The sequence below is a fragment of the Ranitomeya imitator genome, chromosome 4 (assembly GCF_032444005.1).
Source record: "Ranitomeya imitator isolate aRanImi1 chromosome 4, aRanImi1.pri, whole genome shotgun sequence".
In the NCBI taxonomy this organism is placed as follows: domain Eukaryota; kingdom Metazoa; phylum Chordata; class Amphibia; order Anura; family Dendrobatidae; genus Ranitomeya; species Ranitomeya imitator.
Genome location: NC_091285.1, coordinates 181,840,773 through 181,859,598, shown reverse-complemented (window position 1 = coordinate 181,859,598; position 18,826 = coordinate 181,840,773). Strand labels below are relative to the sequence as shown.

At 44.2% G+C, this 18,826-nt stretch overlaps 1 protein-coding gene across 1 annotated transcript in view; it reads right to left on the bottom strand.

Moving 5' to 3' along the window:
* AFAP1L1 (actin filament associated protein 1 like 1) overlaps positions 1–18,826 on the bottom strand; it is a 98,345-nt gene that overhangs the window by 25,962 nt on the left and 53,557 nt on the right. The window contains exons 2-8 of the mRNA XM_069764141.1: positions 16,433–16,561; positions 13,061–13,138; positions 12,049–12,237; positions 11,311–11,409; positions 5,090–5,301; positions 3,226–3,405; positions 2,210–2,290 (exon numbers count right to left, since the gene is read on the bottom strand). Of these exons, the coding sequence (XP_069620242.1) occupies positions 2,210–2,290; positions 3,226–3,405; positions 5,090–5,301; positions 11,311–11,409; positions 12,049–12,237; positions 13,061–13,138; positions 16,433–16,561 (968 nt within the window). The remainder of the gene's footprint in view (positions 1–2,209; positions 2,291–3,225; positions 3,406–5,089; positions 5,302–11,310; positions 11,410–12,048; positions 12,238–13,060; positions 13,139–16,432; positions 16,562–18,826) is intronic.

The following is an 18,826-nucleotide window of genomic DNA, read 5'->3' as shown; positions in this document are numbered from 1 at the left end:
CCCTGGTTACCATCCTAAAAAGTAAAAAAACAAACGCTACATACTTACCTATCGCTGTCTGTCCTCGGCGCTCTGCTTCTCTGGTCTGGCTGTGAGCGCCGGGCAGCCAGAAAGCAGAGCGGTGACATCACCGCTCTGCTTTCCGGCTGACCGACGCTCACAGCCAGAGCAGGAGGAGAGCAGAGCACAGCGCTGGAGGACAGACGGCTGTAGGTAAGTATGTAGCGTTTGTTTTTTTACTTTTTAGGATGGTAACCAGGGTAAACATCGGGTTACTAAGCGCGGCCCTGCGCTTAGTTACCCGATGTTTACCCTGGTTACCAGCAAAGACATCGCTGAATCGGTGTCACACACGCCGATTCAGCGATGTCTACGGGGAGTCCAGCGACGAAATAAAGTTCTGGACTTTCTTCCCCGACCAGCGATCTCCCAGCAGGGGCCTGATCGCTGCTGCCTGTCACACTGGACGATATCGCTAGCGAGGACGCTGCAACGTCACGGATCGCTAGCGATATCGTCTAGTGTGACAGTACCTTAAGGATCTTCTTTATCAGGTACACACAAGCATGCAACATGTTCACACTCCAGGCCAGAAGGGGGAGCTCTGATCCAGCTTGTGGGTGGCTTCCCTATATATATTCTGGTGTGGAGGGAAAGTCAGCCAGTCAGAGAGAGTTCCTGTCAGATAGACAGAGGAGAAGGAAGCAAAGGGGCAGTGCAGCCAAGGGGTGCTGCATCTCCTAGAGAAAGAAAGACAAACAGATTGTAGAGAGCGTGTTGGAGGAGAAGTGAAGCACAGAAGTGTGAGAACTGTGGAGAAGAGCTGCGACTGAGCTACCTCCCTGCAGAGCGCAGACACCGGTAGCTGGAAGACCGAGGTTGTGAGAGACTCAGACTCACAACAGAAACCGGCAGGACAGCTGGACTACACGTCACCTGTCCGCCCTAACAACTGGAGACACAGTGGTGCATACAGCCCAGGTCGTGATAGAGACCCTGTAAAAAGGCTCGAGCCACCTGTCATATGGGTTAGTGTCCCACCTTTAAGGAGGACAGAGAAGAACTGTGAGGACCTTGATAGAAGCCATAGGCAGCAAGGGACTACACCACAGCGCTAGTAGGAAGGCTTCTAACTTCACCTGGTAAACGGGACTCTGGATTCGCTTCCAAGCCGGCTGGACCCTGCTTATCCTGTGATCTGGTACCCTCGACTGTGGCTGCCTGAAGTCTTCAGTAAACCAGGTAAAAAGACTGCACACCTGTGTCCTCCGTTTATTACTACACCACCCACCATCTTTATCTACACACCGGGAACCCTGGGGACCCAGCTTCACCTGTGGGAGGTTATACCATCTAGCTGCCATACCATCACCGCAGCGGACCCCTTTAAGCAGCGTCTGTCCCCTCTGACCGAATAACACAGGTGGCGTCACAAACACAAACTTTATTCTCAAGACCCCTTTTAAGACGTTCCCCTTTTACATGGGCGCCCACGGCCATGGAACGGTTCATTGCCACTGTGACACATCCCTTTAAGTACTGGAGCCGGTACAGAGTACCCCTTAGCCCTGGCGGGCGTTCCACCTGACCTTGGGTTGGGTTTGAGATTGCAGTGGAGCTTCATTAAAGTGGATAAAGCTGAGCTGCAATACTACACACAACCAATGGTCAGGAAGGTGCCTCTGTTTTTTTCTCTAAAGCAGCCATGTTTTTGTAATCTTGGAAAACCCCTTTAAAAGGTGATATTCTCCTTTAAAAGTACTGAATCTGTGACAAATAATAGTGCCTAAGAGGTAGCAGCAGCACATGGAGGGCCTGCAGGCTTGTAATATGGCTTTTTAGGAACTTTGCTTTTTATCTAGAGTCCATGCATGCTGCGAAGTTGGGATTTTCAATTAATACATTTTTATTTTGTAACCCAAAAAGGTCTTGCTATAAATATAATTATTAAAATCTGCTGAATTCCCAACCCTGCTCCGGCTCTCCAAAACTGTTCCTAGTCTTTGATGAGTACAGTGCACAGGACCTCTGCAGTTCATCAGTATTCAGCGGTCTCGGTATCCCTGCTGTGCTGAGTGATTGGTGGCAGGGGTCACATGTGCTGCAGTCAATTGCCCAACATCTATGAGGTTGTCAAGTTCAGAGCCCTGCGGACAAAACCGGTCCTCCGGCAGGTATAGACTGAAACATAACAGAAGTGAGGATTTACCTTATCCAGGTCTAGCTTGTGCCTCAGTGCTGGGGAGGTCAGAGGCTGCAGTGTGTGTGGGCTGCTGACCTCTCTGATCACCTATAGAAGAGAGCAGTACAGGTGTCCGTTATAGAGTGCTGAGTATCGCGTGCCATAGACATGTGGTAATGCAAGAAGAAAGTTAATAAAGGTTCTTCTATAGTTCCATTGTATCATTATTATACACATACATACATATTATTCCTATACACTATGGGTAGGGTCACATCCATTTATTCTCCATTCGAGAAAATCAGTCCAATTATTCTAATGAGACTGATCAGAGTTGGGATCCGCTTTTCTCACAGATGGAGAGAGAAGGAAAAATTCATGTCATCCGAGTGCAGTCTGATGTTTTCTACAGACTCAGACTTGAAATGCAGATTTCGATCCAACACTCCGATGACAATAATCAGACATATCACTGATTTTTTTTTGTCTCGAACCACTCGATCAGAGGAAAAAAAAATGATCAGACATGTGCACAGCCCCATAGAACAACATGGGTACGAGTGCTATCCGTCTAAATCACTGCTTCCCGCTTTATCCACAGAATGTTTATGATGGACTAAAGGTGGCCATATACATTATACAAACCCTGGTTGAACCCTCCAACCATCTAGTGTGAATTAATTGTGCAGGTATAGGGACAGAAAGGATCGGGCATGTCGATCTTCAATATTCCTGATCCTATGTTCTCATAAAAGAAAACGACCAAGGACACGTGTGTTTGGGGAGGTCAGGAAGGATAGCTGTCGGCCAGACGAGCATTCGGGCGACATATTTGCCTGCGTATGTCCACCGTTAAAGTAGCGAGCGGGTAGGAATCTCCTACAAACCCTTCGTCAACTCATTCTGAAAGAGCCACTTATCGGATTCTATCTTGAAGTTGGGCAATGACATTGTGAGCCCTGTAAGAGACTAGTGCTGTATATTGTTAATGCATCCTTCTATACTGTGTATACAGTGTGACAGCTATGTATCAGCGCCATTACCCTCATCCATTCTTCAGCCTGTTCCCGACTTTGGACCGCCAACACAAGCAGCTCAGAATTAGGCAGACAGAATCGCAGCTCGTGCTTCTTCCGTCTCCCGTCCTTGGGAACATAAGTGACACCACACAGGGGCAAGGGCATCTCTAAGTGAGGATGCTGGTCTTTGGAGCTCTTGTAACACTGTAGGTAGAAACACTTATCACCAGGACTGTAGGTAGAAACACTTATTACCAGAACTGAAATATAAGGACGTGCATGTACAGTCAGAAATAAACCAAAATATTGTCAATTCTGGGTACTATACAATTATTGGGATCGTACTGCTTCCATTAATGATCTGAGAAATTAGAGCTAAATATTAGCCAAAAATTGATTTAGCTACATACATGTTTCAGGTTTGTATAAGTTGGGTAAATAAATCGTCTTATTGTTTCATACAATGAACTCAGGAATTTTATCCATCTGAGCTAGTGGGTAGAGACCAGCTGCTAGGACCGTACACAGATAGATGGATTCCTGTTCTCTGGAGCACACAGACAGAAGCTGTACAGTAGTACAGAACATGAAACAGCAGTACTGAGCTGTGTGGCTGTGAATCCAGCATTAAAGTCAAATACATTGGCTAGAAGCTGCAGCTTAACCTGCCTCAGGCTTCCTGGTCTCTCATTGTGATTAGCACTCCTCACTACTCCTGCCTCTCTCTATAGCAGTGCTTTTCAACTCCGGTCCTCAAGACCCACCAACAGGTCAAGTTTTAAGGATCTCTTAGTATTGCACAGGTGATAATTTCATCATCTGCTCCAGCATTAACTCCATCACCTATGGAAAACCTGAAAACATGGCCTGTTGGTGGGTCTTGAGGACTGGAGTGGAGAAACACTGCTTTATAGAGTATAATAGGAGATGTAACCTGACGCCTCACTATGTGGATGGTGAATTCAAGTGGCAGAGGAAGGAATAGCTCATAAGTGGAGAATAAAACAGTTCTCTGATTAGATATATTTCAAAGTTTCTTAGATGTGCCTGTATTTATTTATACAAATCTTGTTGAAATGACAGGAACAATATGGTTATTATGCCATAAATGTTTGATTGTTGCAGATCTTAAAGTTTGGAAAAAAAAAAGTTGCAAAAAAAAAAAAAAAAAATAGAATATGAAACCACCCTAAGGCTAAATTCACACCTGAAATGTCTACGACTTTCCCATTCATCTAAATAGGGTTTGTGGAAATCCATACAGTTGTATTGAGTTGATTTTCGGCCATAAAAATGTTTGCACCTAATTTGTCATGTGTGACTACAGGTTGAGTTCTGGGGTTTCTAAGCAGGTCAGTAGTGGTCAGCTCAGTGGTGGACACAGACAGAAGAAGGCCTCTGGGCAATAACTCATCAAAACGCACAATTCCACCTGCTTTGAAGGTTGTAAAGGGACCCCTTATCCCCCGGGCCCCAGTGATATGGCCGCACCTTCCGATTTTCAGTTCGTGCTATGGTAAATGCCTACGTTACTGACTTAAGTCATCGTCGAGGCGTATGCTAAGAAGTCATAGCTTTTTGAAGAACTGATGTATCAGGTGTCAGACAGAATCCCTGACTCCACAGATTACAGGAGATGTCGATTCCCAGGGCTGTTCAGTGACCTCCCCAAAACAACTAGTTCCCAATCTGACTCTTCTAGTTGATTTCCATTAAAGTGGCCAGTGAAATGTGGATACAGGAAATCCTTTCTGGCTGCCACAATCTTGTGATATTGAGGGATGGAATGGAGAATATCCTTCTTCCTTCCTACTCTTACAACATCAGCCTATTTATCTAATTTGTTCCTGACTTTGTAACGTTGACGTGGACGCTCGGTTTCTCTTACCAACAGCTTGTTGTCTCTGATGAGCGTTAGCTGCTTGGCCCACTGGCCAAATCGTTTCTTCCGCAGGAGGAAAGCGCAGATTCTGCTGTCTCGGACCAGATCTAAGGAGGCCTCCTGTGAAGGCCATTGGTGCATTTGTCGCTGAGCTTTCCCCTCTTCATCTTCCTCATCATAAGACTCATAGGAACTGCTAAGGCCATCCGATTCATTATCTATGTACAAAGAAGCAGAACTCTTGATTCGCTGGTGATCACCTTCACATATTACAGGAGCAGGGTTCATATGGGTTTACCTGTACGTACCGCGTACATTGCGGATGTTTCCATGCGAAGAAACACAGCATAATACTTTACCAACAATATTATTGAGACTGAAAATCTCAACTACACGTTGCAGGAACTTTGCGCACATAAATTGACAAGCTCTGCAGGCGTGTCAATTCTTCGTGCGGATTTTATTGCACAGCATTAAATTACCAAAATCACCATCAAAATTGGTGCGCAGAAAAACTGAATCATCAGGTCACCATAGAACGAAAAATGCCTTCATATTTGTTTAGATTAACATTAAAACCTGTTAAAAACAAAGCATGGCAGTAGGCATCCAGACTTCTGGTCTACGCGTTTTGAGCAGAAAGCTTTTAGTTATGATTAAGAGCTTGAAACGCGTAGACAAGACATCTGGACGCTTACTGCCATGACTTTAATTTTTTCCCCCCATTTTTAATATTAAACCAAATAAATGAAATGTTCTATTTTTGTTTTGATATAGTGACTGCTGGATTTTCTCCTGCATATTCTACATACAGAGGTTGACATCATTCACAGCAATCCCAATGGGTCTCTAACATCAAAGAACCTATTGATAAGTGTGGGAAGAACGCCATGGAAAGGTTGGGAGGGAACACAATCCAAATACATATATATACACATATATACATACATACAGTTAGGGCCAGAAATATTTGGACAGTGACACAATTTTCGCGAGTTGGGCTCTGCATGCCACCACATTGGATTTGAAATGAAACCTCTACAACAGAATTCAAGTGCAGATTGTAACGCTTAATTTGAAGGGTTGAACAAAAATATCTGATAGAAAATGTAGGAATTGTACACATTTCTAACACTTACATTTACAAACACTCCACATTTTAGGAGGTCAAAAGTAATTGGACAAATAAACATAACCCAAACAAAATATTTTTATTTTCAATATTTTGTTGTAAATCCTTTGGAGGCAATCACTGCCTTAAGTCTGGAACCCATGGACATCACCAAACGCTGGGTTTCCTCCTTCTTAATGCTTTGCCAGGCCTTTACAGCCGCAGCCTTCAGGTCTTGCTTGTTTGTGGGTCTTTCCGTCTTAAGTCTGGATTTGAGCAAGTGAAATGCATGCTCAATTGGGTTTAGATCTGGAGATTGACTTGGCCATTGCAGAATGTTCCACTTTTTGGCACTCATGAACTCCTGGGTAGCTTTGGATGTATGCTTGGGGTCATTGTCCATCTGTACTATGAAGCGCCGTCCAATCAACTTTGCAGCATTTGGCTGAATCTGGGCTGAAAGTATATCCCGGTACACTTCAGAATTCATCCGGCTACTCTTGTCTGCTCTTATGTCATCAATAAACACAAGTGATCCAGTGCCATTGAAAGCCATGCATGCCCATGCCATCACGTTGCCTCCACCATGTTTTACAGAGGATGTGGTGTGCCTTGGATCATGTGCCGTTCCCTTTCTTCTCCAAACTTTTTTCTTCCCATCATTCTGGTACAGGTTGATCTTTGTCTCATCTGTCCATAGAATACTTTTCCAGAACTGAGCTGGCTTCTTGAGGTGTTTTTCTGCAAATTTAACTCTGGCCTGTCTATTTTTGGTATTGATGAATGGTTTGCATCTAGATGTGAACCCTTTGTATTTACTGTCATGGAGTCTTCTCTTTACTGTTGACTTAGAGACAGATACACCTACTTCACTGAGAGTGTTCTGGACTTCAGTTGATGTTGTGAACGGGTTCTTCTTCACCAAATTAAGTATGCAGCGATCATCCACCACTGTTGTCATCCGTGGACGCCCAGGCCTTTTTGAGTTCCCAAGCTCACCAGTCAATTCCTTTTTTCTCAGAATGTACCCAACTGTTGATTTTGCTACTCCAAGCATGTCTGCTATCTCTCTGATGGATTTTTTCTTTTTTTTCAGCCTCAGGATGTTCTGCTTCACCTCAATTGAGAGTTCCTTTGACCGCATGTTGTCTGCTCACAGCAACAGCTTCCAAATGCAAAACCACACACCTGGAATCCACCCCTGACCTTTTAACTACTTCATTGATTACAGGTTAATGAGGGAGACGCCTTCAGAGTTAATTGCAGCCCTTAGAGTCCATTGTCCAATTACTTTTGGTCCCTTGAAAAAGAGGACGCTATGCATTACAGAGCTATGATTCCTAAACCCTTTCTCCGATTTGGATGTGGAAACTATCATATTGCAGCTGGGAGTGTGCACTTTCAGCCCATATTATATATATAATGCTATTTCTGAACATGTTTTTGTAAACAGCTAAAATAACAAAACTTGTGTCACTGTCCAAATATTTCTGGCCCTAACTGTACATATTATACCTACGGTCAGTTTAGAATCCAAGATTAGTTTCGAAAGTGGGAAACACTGATATACCTGATACGTTGCTTTGCTCTGTACACCAGGCAGGAAAAGTATAGTCTACCAGTATGTGCCATACACCGTAAGGAGTGCTCACATGATAATCAGAGCAGTGCCATACACCATAAGGAGTGCTCACATGATAATCAGAGCAGTGCCATACACCATAAGGAGTGCTCACATGATAATCAGAGCAGTGCCATACACCATAAGGAGTGCTCACATGATAATCAGAGCAGTGCCATACACCATAAGGAGTGCACACATGATAATCAGAGCAGTGCCATACACCATAAGGAGTGCACACATGATAATCAGAGCAGTGCCATACACCATAAGGAGTGCACACATGATAATCAGAGCAGTGCCATACACCATAAGGAGTGCACACATGATAATCAGAGCAGTGCCACATACCATAAGGAGTGCTCACATGATAATCAGAGCAGTGCCATACACCATAAGGAGTGCTCACATGATAATCAGAGCAGTGCCATACACCATAAGGAGTGCTCACATGATAATCAGAGCAGTGCCATACACCATAAGGAGTGCTCACATGATAATCAGAGCAGTGCCATACACCATAAGGAGTGCACACATGATAATCAGAGCAGTGCCATACACCATAAGGAGTGCACACATGATAATGAGCACATCCATTTAGTTTTATTTTTTAAGTAGATTTATAAGCAAATTAAGACACTAGCGCCCAAGGGGATAGGTACTGCTGAAAGAAAAATGGGTCCTGTGGGGCAAACCATGGAGAAAGGTGATCAGATAAAAATTGGATACTGCTAACAGCTAGTAGATAGACACGAAAAAAAAAGGGAGGACGTGCAATGATAAATATATCAATAAGAATTATATGTATAAAGTAATGCTCAGACAATCCCTTCAGAAATCATGGTATTTCAAACTTACACAGTAACTATTTGTAGCATAATAAACTGACACTTTAACAGGAAGAGATTAGTGAATTATTCATAGTCTATAGGTAAGATCTATAGCTCAAACACTAACTTTGCGGTGTTAGCAGAAACACCACAAATCGTTATTTCTGCCATTTATGGCGAGGCATTGATCATCAATAACTGTGTGTAAATTGAATTACCATGATTTTTGAAAGGATTTTCTGAACATTACTTTACACATGAAGACACAAAAGAGAATAGTAAAACCAAAAACACTCAGTTTGAAAAAATGTTGCAGTAATCCGCAAGTGCTAGTAAAAGATGTAAAAAACAGGGTATTTGGTTGATACGTTTTTTGCAAAAAATGTATACTAAGCTGCTCTACCAATCTTCACGGTATACCCTTATCAGAGCAGTCCTAACTAATGTATGCAATCCCTATCTGATGTATTTAAAAACCTGATCATCTGTATATAACCTGTGGTGTGTGAACATGATCATACAGACTTGTTCACTGTGCAAGTAGCCCATGTGTTCCTGTTTCCATAATTGTTCTCTTGTGTCTACAAGACTGGGGAGTTCCACCACTCCTCTTGGGCTATCTGCACAAAAGCTGTTCTACCCTGTATGCACACATGGATTTTTCCTCTCTGAACCCTGTTCACACAGGTTATATACAGATGATCAGGTTTTTAAATACATCAGATAGGGATTGCATACATTAGTTAGGACTGCTCTGATATGGGTATACCGTGAAGATTGGTAGAGCAGCTTAGTATACATTTTTTGCAAAAAACGTATCAACCAAATACCCTGTTTTTTACATCTTTTACTAGCACTTGCGGATTACTGCAACATTTTTTCAAACTGAGTGTTTTTGGTTTTACGATTCTCTTTTGTGTCTTCAGGTTTCTTGGTGGTGTGTGAACATGATCATACAGACTTGTTCACTGTGCAAGTAGCCCATGTGTTCCTGTTTCCATTACTTTACACATGCAATTCTTACTGAGTTATCATTGCACATCTGTTTCCTTCCAGGTCCATCCACTGACTGTTTAGCGAGACAGTATCCAATTTTTATTAGATTTATAAGCAATTACAACTGACTCAGGACTGAATATTCTTTTTTTGAATATCATTAAATTCAGAGGGTATCAGTCGTTGGGTTTATGGCTCAATATAGGAAAAGGACCTTTGTAGTTGTGAAAAATTGCCAAAAATCTAAAATTCAGTGAGGAGTAAATTGATATCGGGTGACAAAATATTATATCGCTGTAGTTATTCAAGTTATGTATGAAATTGCGTGGACAAAAGGCAGGCTTGTTTTTGCTGTACCTACACCAATTTTCACCACTAGAGGGTATGAGGAGAACAATTTTACCACCCAGCCTTGCATCAGCTCGGACCAAATTCTCTCTTTAGAAATTAATTAACATGAGTCTATAATGCCACATTCTTGATTTGTTATGTACTTTAGTATGGTATATCCTTGTTGACTTTTTTAAAAATTGTAAAAAAATCATAAGTAAACACATGCTATGGCCCTAATTCACCAGTTTAGACAGAATACTGGGGTAAGTAAAACTTTCGCAGATGCCACCATATTTTTTTGTGCAACACTAACTTGCACAAAAATTCAGCAAATTCTGGCTCCATCAATGTGGACAACGCTTAACGACAGGGGCATGGGCAAGCACAGCCCTACAAGCTCATTATAATTTACACCACAAAAGGGACACATGACTGGAGAACACTTATGACAATGGGACATGGGCAGCAGAAAGATGTGCCAAGTTCAAGAGGTGTGCTCCTCTAAATTAATTTTGCGCAACTTCAACGCATCCTGGATCAAGACTAGCATACAAAATGTCAGCATTGATGAATTGGCTTCATTGTTTCCATATGAGCACTATAAAAGGACCATGGGAGGTATTATCAAGACTTTTGTTTTCATCCAGGGTTCTCTGGAGTATTAAGTGGTGCATTTCTCAGCAGCCCATGCATGAGTACATTTCTGCTATAATCAGTGCAACTTTTAGCTTAAATTATAGTGAATCGGTCAGACTGCACTAGGCCACACAATCCCACCAAGCTGCACCAATTCTTAAAAGGTTGTAACAACTGGCAGAAAAACACCAAAAGTCCCAACAATTTGTAATTAGCAACTTTTGTATGCCAGTGTTCAGTTGAAAAGTACTTGATGAATCAGCTCCGGTAAGTTAAAGTGAACCAGTCAGCAGGATTTTGCGAAGTAAACTACAGGCATTGTCAGGTTGGTGCTGTTATACTGATTAAAATGGGGAGAAGAAATCTGTCTTGTGGTTCTTGTGTAATCAGAGTCGGAACCTGACAATGCCTGTAGTTTACCTGTTGACAGGTTCGCATTAAAGGTTTTGCCTCACACATTGCTTGTATCTGGCAACTTCAGAATCAGATATCGGCTGAGAGATGGGGTGTCAGGTGTTGGACCCACACTTCTTTCATTCTTCTCTAATAGGTCATTATTCAATTGTCAGGTTCTGGACAACCTCTAACCACTGGTGAGGCCCAATGTTCTGGCTGACGGGGACAGAGTGAAATAACCCTGCACTACAATGTAATGTTACCGCTTTCCACTTTATGTCTAGAAGTTTTTAATGCCACTTACAGGAGTGTTTCTGTTCTCCATTGATCTGCGTCAGGGGATAATTATTATCTGCTTCTTCGTAATATCCGTCTTCTATGGAATTTGGAGGACTGGAGCTATCTACAAAACAGAGAGACAATCACTAGGAACATAACATAATAATATCGTACTGTTTAAGGTCACAATGTAACACTATATAATGGTAAATATAACTTTGTATTGCGCTTAAAGGGGTTAACCGGCCTTAGGCTACAAGTCTGCAGCCACTATGACATGTGAATCTTCACACTGCACGCACTACACATGGTGAGGATTCTCCGATGCTGGCGTCGAGAGCGGTGGTCATGTGGCCACAAGTATGTGATTTGCATACATGCGGTCATGTGACAACTTGATGGGTGCAGCCTTGCTCAATGAAAGTGTATTGATCAGGGCCGGACACCGTTTAGTCAGAATGTGGCCAGAAGTATACAAATCGCATGATGGACCATTGCCGACATTTCACCCAAGAATCCTTACAGCGTGCCGGACAACCTCTTTGAAGGGAAGCTCTACTTGGACAACAACCGTTTTCCAAAACATCACAAATGATTATATTTACCTTGCTGTATTCTCTTGGATCAAAAAGGCCATAGACCAGACTGCATAAAACTGTTGGCATCCAGGTGCCAATGAACGCACCCATCAGTGGCATAGGGTACACAGAACATATCAGTAGCACTAGACTATGGCAGGTACGAAAAGATGGAAATGACTTACTGCGAGAGGTAATATATTCTGTGGACTTTCCTGGTCCCAATGGCGCCGCTTCTTCATAATAATCTTCTGGTGGTGGAGTAGTGGGCAATGGTGGTGGAGGGATACAAGGCGGAGGAGGAGGTGGGGAGCACTGGCCTTCGGTTTCTCTGTAGTCATCCTGCATATCCCGTAATTCCTGCAGGTCACAGTCTAGAAAAAAGAAAAAAAGAACACAGGTCGTTAACCACTTATCTCAGCAACATCCACATTTCCTTTATAGAGCCCAGCATTCAAAGCGGATCATTTCCAGTAATGTAGTAATGTAGTTAACATGGGAGACTGAGGAACTACGCACATAGTTTCCCAAACAAGTGTTACATTTAGTGGAGGACAAAGTAGTGAGAAGTTTTACAAGAATGACTCACACAGTAACCGTGCGGATGGGGGTATTAGGGTGGTCCGATAGTAAAGCTACTAAATGGCTCTGTTTACGGGTACATTGTTTCCACCAGTGCTGACGAGCAGTAATGGGATATCACAATGGCCATCTTAGCTAACATTTCGGTTTGTCATAGTGATCATGATGCTATGACACAGTGGGGATGTTAAAGTGGTTTGCTATTGAAAACCTGTCCTTAAACTAGGTCATCAATGTCAGATCGGTGAGGTCCAACATTGGACACCTACACCGGTCAGAAAGATTAAAAGAGGGGAGCCCTGGAAGTGACCCTTCCGTACACTGTGCAATACCTGTGGATAGGACTCCAAGCTCTCTCAGAACCAAATCAGCCACTACACAATGTGCCGGGCCTTGTCATTTTCAGAATGTGATGACTATCAGCTGATCGGTAGAAGCGCCTGATGTCAGACCCCTCCACTGATCAGATACAAGTAACCTAAAGGGGTTGTACATAATTTAAAGAAAAAAAAAAAATGTGCTCTAGTCCTAAGCCTTTGTCCCCTCTCTATACTTGCTCTACATAGTGAAAATCTTCACCACAATCTTGACCTAGTCTATAAAGCAATAACTTACCAAATTCCTCAAAGAGGGACTCCACGAAGCTGGTGCCATTGTGGTACGCTGCAGTGTTCATGTACTGAAAGTCCTCTCCTAGAGAGATCACATACAATATACGAATTAGGACTGGAAATGGAATAGTCACACTTCCTTCCACCAGCGGAGGACTATCCTATAAGTAATGGGTTTCCAAAAACACTATGGACTTTCACTTGGTAGAAAAATGTATGAGTATACATATACTAGCTATTGAACCCGTTCTACGTCCGGGTGGCGAGCATTTATATTGGCATATGGTCTCCATCCTGGTATGTGCTGCTCCATCCTGTGTCCCCATCCTGTCATGTGCTGCTCCATCCTGCGTCCCCATCCTGTCATGCGCTGCTCCATCCTGCGTCCCCATCCTGTCATGTGCTGCTCCATCCTGCGTCCCCATCCTGTGATGCGCTGCTCCCATCCTGCGTCCCCATCCTGTCATGCGCTGCTCCATCCTGCGTCCCCATCCTGTCATGCGCTGCTCCCATCCTGCGTCCCCATCCTGTGATGCGCTGCTCCCATCCTGCATCCCCATCCTGTCATGCGCTGCTCCATCCTGCGTCCCCATCCTGTCATGCGCTGCTCCATCCTGCGTCCCCATCCTGTTATGTGCTGCTCCCATCCTGCGTCCCCATCCTGTTATGTGCTGCTCCCATCCTGCGTCCCCATCCTCATGTGCTGCTCCATCATGCGTCCCCATCCTTATGTGCTGCTCCATCCTGCGTCCCCATCCTCATGTGCTGCTCCATCCTGCGTCCCCATCCTCATGTGCTGCTCCATCCTGCGTCCCCATCCTTATGTGCTGCTCCATCCTGCGTCCCCATCCTGTCATGCGCTGCTCCATCCTGCGTCCCCATCCTGTCATGCGCTGCTCCCATCCTGCGTCCCCATCCTGTGATGCGCTGCTCCCATCCTGTGATGCGCTGCTCCCATCCTGCGTCCCCATCCTGTCATGCGCTGCTCCATCCTGCGTCCCCATCCTGTCATGCGCTGCTCCATCCTGCGTCCCCATCCTGTCATGCGCTGCTCCATCCTGCGTCCCCATCCTTATGTGCTGCTCCATCCTGCGTCCTCATCGTTATGTGCTGCTCCATCCTGCGTCCCCATCGTTATGTGCTGCTCCATCCTGCGTCCCCATCCTGTCATGCACTGCTCCCATCCTGCGTCCCCATCCTGTCATGCGCTGCTCCCATCCTGCGTCCCCATCCTGTCATGCGCTGCTCCCATCCTGCGTCCCCATCCTGTCATGCGCTGCTCCATCCTGCGTCCCCATCCTGTCATGCGCTGCTCCATCCTGCGTCCCCATCCTTATGTGCTGCTCCATCCTGCGTCCCCATCGTTATGTGCTGCTCCATCCTGCGTCCCCATACTACCTCTGACCCGCTCGGCGCCGAGTGCTGGGGGGCCTGAGCAGGCGGGGACACCGGCGCGCTGTGGGGGTCAGGTGCCGGTATCGCCGCCAGCTCAGGCCCCCCAGCACTTACTATACTCACCTGTCTGTCCCGTTCCAGTGCTGCGCGCCGCCATCTTCCCGGTCTCCTGGCTGTGACTGTTCAGTCAGAGGGCGGCGCCGGCGCGCATTAAGCGCGTCATCGCGCCCTCTGAACTGAAGGTCACAGGCCGAAGACCGGGAAGATGGCGGCGCGCAGCGGTGGAACGCAGGACAGGTGAATATGGCCGATACTCACTCTCCTGGCGGTCCCTGACTCTCCGGTGGAGATCGCAGTGTGCGTTCAGTGTGAACGTATACCGCGATCTCCCGGGAGCGTCACTGTGAGGCCCAGACTGCGCCGGCGCTTGCGCCTGCGCAGTCTATAAAGGCTTCGGACAGAGTGACGCTCCCAGCGTTATATTATAGATACTGCATTAATACAGTTAAACCACAGAAATCCACCAGGTGCATATTTAACTTATACATTTGGCCATTTAATCCAGTAAAAGGCACATAATTTAAATGGCGACCATCAGCTACTCCAGAAGAATTTTATATATATAATAATAATAAATATATATTTTTTATAATAATTTATATAATAGCAAACGAGCAGGGTTACCATAGATATATATCCACGATGTATGTTTCATGTAAATTGATCTTACTTCCTTAGGGAGTATAATAGCCCCTGAGGAAGCGAGATCAATATATGCAAAACGCACTTTGGGGAATATAGGTCTATGGTAACCCTGCTGTATTATACCCCCTGAGGCAGCAAGTTCAAAATTATATATATTGGTGTTCACTGGAGCCTTTATTGGTGAGGTCACACTTAGGTGTCAGGTAGCCAGATTCCACTCCTGGTCAGAACCCAGTACTGCAGTTGCTGGCCCCAGGGATCCCGTACGCTGACTATTTAGGGCTTAGTTCTGACACGCTAGTCTAGGATGCTGTATCTGGGCCACCGATGGACCAGGAAATAGTGTTCATGCACTGGGACCAGGGATCTTTTGGGAACAGGCCTGGCCAGTCCAGGACCAGGGGACGAGGTTCAGGTCCTGGCAGCTCTGGGACCAGTAGATGAGGTTAAGGCATAATAATAATAACTCTGCTAAACTAGAATATATCACAGTATTGGCCTTAAAGGGAACCTCACCAGTACAGATATAAGTTGCACTGTTCCGATTAAAGGCCTAAAGAGGCATTGGGGGTCTCAAAGTTATCATCCATTCAGCTACCACTGGATAGGTTATAACTAGTAGATCAGTTGAATGGAGCAACAGATCGCTCATGAGCAATTCCTCTATAATCAAAGTCTAAAGATTGTAAGATAGACGACTGCATCACTTGACTATCTGTCAATCCTACAACCTTGAAAGCAACGGCTGGGCACAAGAGTGACCTTCTGCTTCATTCAACTGCTCCTGGCTGTGCTCTTGAATACAGGCGAGTACCAGGGTGAAATGGTGGACACAAGATACCAATGTGTAGTGGGGTTCCCAACAGTGGTACTTACAGTTCTCACCAGTTATCCAGTGGATAGGTGTTATTTGCTTGGAATAGCCCTCAAAGTATTGTGCCCGTTTAGGAGTACTCTATGCTTATGTCTCCCATTGAAGTCAAACAGCTATAACCAAATGCTTTCTAGCTTTAATAAAAATGTTTTTATCTTATCCAAATAACAAAGCAAGTTAAAGAAAAATAAAGGAAGAAAAACACAATCGAAAACCAATATACATATAGAAGAAATTTTTTTTTTTTTTATAATGAAGGATGCTCATGGAGCAAGTTGTAAAAATGAGATATCAGTTGTCAAGCCCAGTTAGTAAAAGGAGACAATGAAGAGATACCAGGGTATTTAGTAATCACCGATTCCCTGCATTAGTCACATCCTCAATGAGGGATTGGATTCCTACCCGGAGATGGCTGCAGTTGGCGCAGGATATTACATACTGCACTTTGCTTCTCCCTAGTGGTGGCGCTCAGGAATTCGTGGTCCAAAAGCTTCAGTAACACATTCAGTTCTGGCAACAGCTGGTCTAGAACTAGGATAGATAAAAATACACATTCAGATTACTATATTAGGAAAGCATAAGATAAATTAATCCCATAGTTTCGAGTGTCAGACGTACAACTGGAGGTACAAGTGCAATAACCCAGTGACCGGAAAACTGGCAAATTGTGGATTCTAAACGTTTGCCTAATATTTTTCATGGTGCTGGGAACATGTTCCTTTTTCTGATTTCGATAAAGGGGCTATATATTTCCAGCTATCTGATTTCTATTGATTTCAATAGGGCTAAATGGTGCAGTGTGGTGTGACGGCAATTCGACAGGTTGTGCCATCAAACACATTTGTGCAACTTGTCAGTGCCACGTTGTGTGACCATTTTATAGTTGTGATTTGGCTGTTAAGAAAAAAAAATCCTATCACAGTGACTAACTTATGACATAGCTGTCGGCCAAACAGTGACGTGGGCAATTGCTCGGCCAGTGGTCATCTCGACAGTCTCTCACATACACAGAAGTATTAATTTGGCCAGGTGTTCTTTGCAAGAGCTCCAATGCCAGACATGTCTGATGACTGCTGATCTATGGGAGAACAAAAAGATGGGCAGTCCAGAAGCGGACATGGTGGATCGATATCTTCCCTTACAATAAGGGCTCCCATATACAATAGATAACTGTCCTATATGTACAGTATTTGGGCCTTCACCCACATGTGACCTGAAGTCTATGGTACCAAAGTCCCGTGCAACAAGCAACTGAAAATCAGTCTGCGTTGGATTCTTTACAACCTCAACTTTATGGCTGGAGCTGGTTGTGGGTTGCAGTACAACGGTCAAGCAGTAGATGTCGCAATGTGATACGGAGATTTCATGTCTCAACACCTCGCCTTGTTGCCCCATACAGATTTAGGTGAGGGGTACGTACAGGAACAAAGCACTCCTAAATGCAATATAACCTAAATCAAGTGCATAAGAGTCACTCCACCTGAAATGTATAAATATATTGCCATGCACCTTGTGACCAGGCTTAAATTAATACATACCCAGGCTAGGGATCTATTCACATGTTCATTTTTATCGCACATGTGCTAGTCTTTGGTACTTTTCACAAGTCCAAATAGAGACATGCCATACTTTGGTCAAATTTACAGAACAAACTCACCCAATGGATCAGCAGTAAAAAAAAAAAAAAAAAAAAAAAAATGGACAGCAAACATATCTATGTTGCATCTATGTGTTGTGTGAATAAAATCAATGTTAACACTGGTAGGAAAGTACCTGATTAAGTAGGCACACACCCCTTTAATAAGGGCAATAGAAATAACTAGTAGTTAGAGGGTTGTTCAGCCTTAGGGTACAAGTCTTCGTGACTGCAGATTTTGAATCCTTACATCAAACACATTGAATGTTGTGAGTAGTCTCTGCAAGTCTGACATTTGTATACATGCAGTCAGTCATGTGCCGACTAGACGTGCATGGCCTCGCTCAATGCCAATCGCATACTTGCAGTCACATTGACCACCAACTCCCGGCACCAGAAAACCCGCACAGCACGCAATGTGAGGATTCAAAAGTCTGCAGTCACAGACTGACTGCAGACTTGTACCCTAAGGCCGGATAACCCCTTTAAAGAAGGCCTGTCACTGGCATTTTTCTCAGTTTCTAAGATATAGCCTTTTCCTACAGAAATCTAGTCTCGGCAGCGAAGGGGGCATCAACTCTTCTTGGGAGTCTTCTTTCGGGTCACACAGAGTTGGCGAAAATTACAAAATTTAAATACAAGGAAGAGGGGGGGTCATGTTTCAGTAACAAAAAAATAACGCCATATTCAAGAGAACACTAGCATTTACATCAGGTAAAAAATATGTTATGGCAAGTGATAGCTCCTCTAAGTTAGTCATGCATTAACAGAGGAACACTACTCCAAACGCCAAGAGTGTACTCCAGAATCGGTACTTTGCATGAGTGAACTTAAGGTAAAGTCTGCATTTTTCCCAAATGTCAAATACTTTACAGTAAATGCTTGTGATGTGAAAATCACTTGTGATTTCCTAGAAATAGCTGACATTCACAGTATGGAGAGAACATGAAGAGCACTTGTGAGATCTCAGCCTCCAGTATGTGAGGAGTGGAAGAGGCAGGTGGAATGTGAACAATGAGACTAATACAAAGGCATGTGAGGAGAAATGCGTTATCTGGGCTGTGTACAATGGCAGAACATCAAGGCTGAAGGCATTAATATGAGTAATACCAAGACAGGCGGTGACGGCTCACACACAATCCAGGTACAAAGCGGTAACT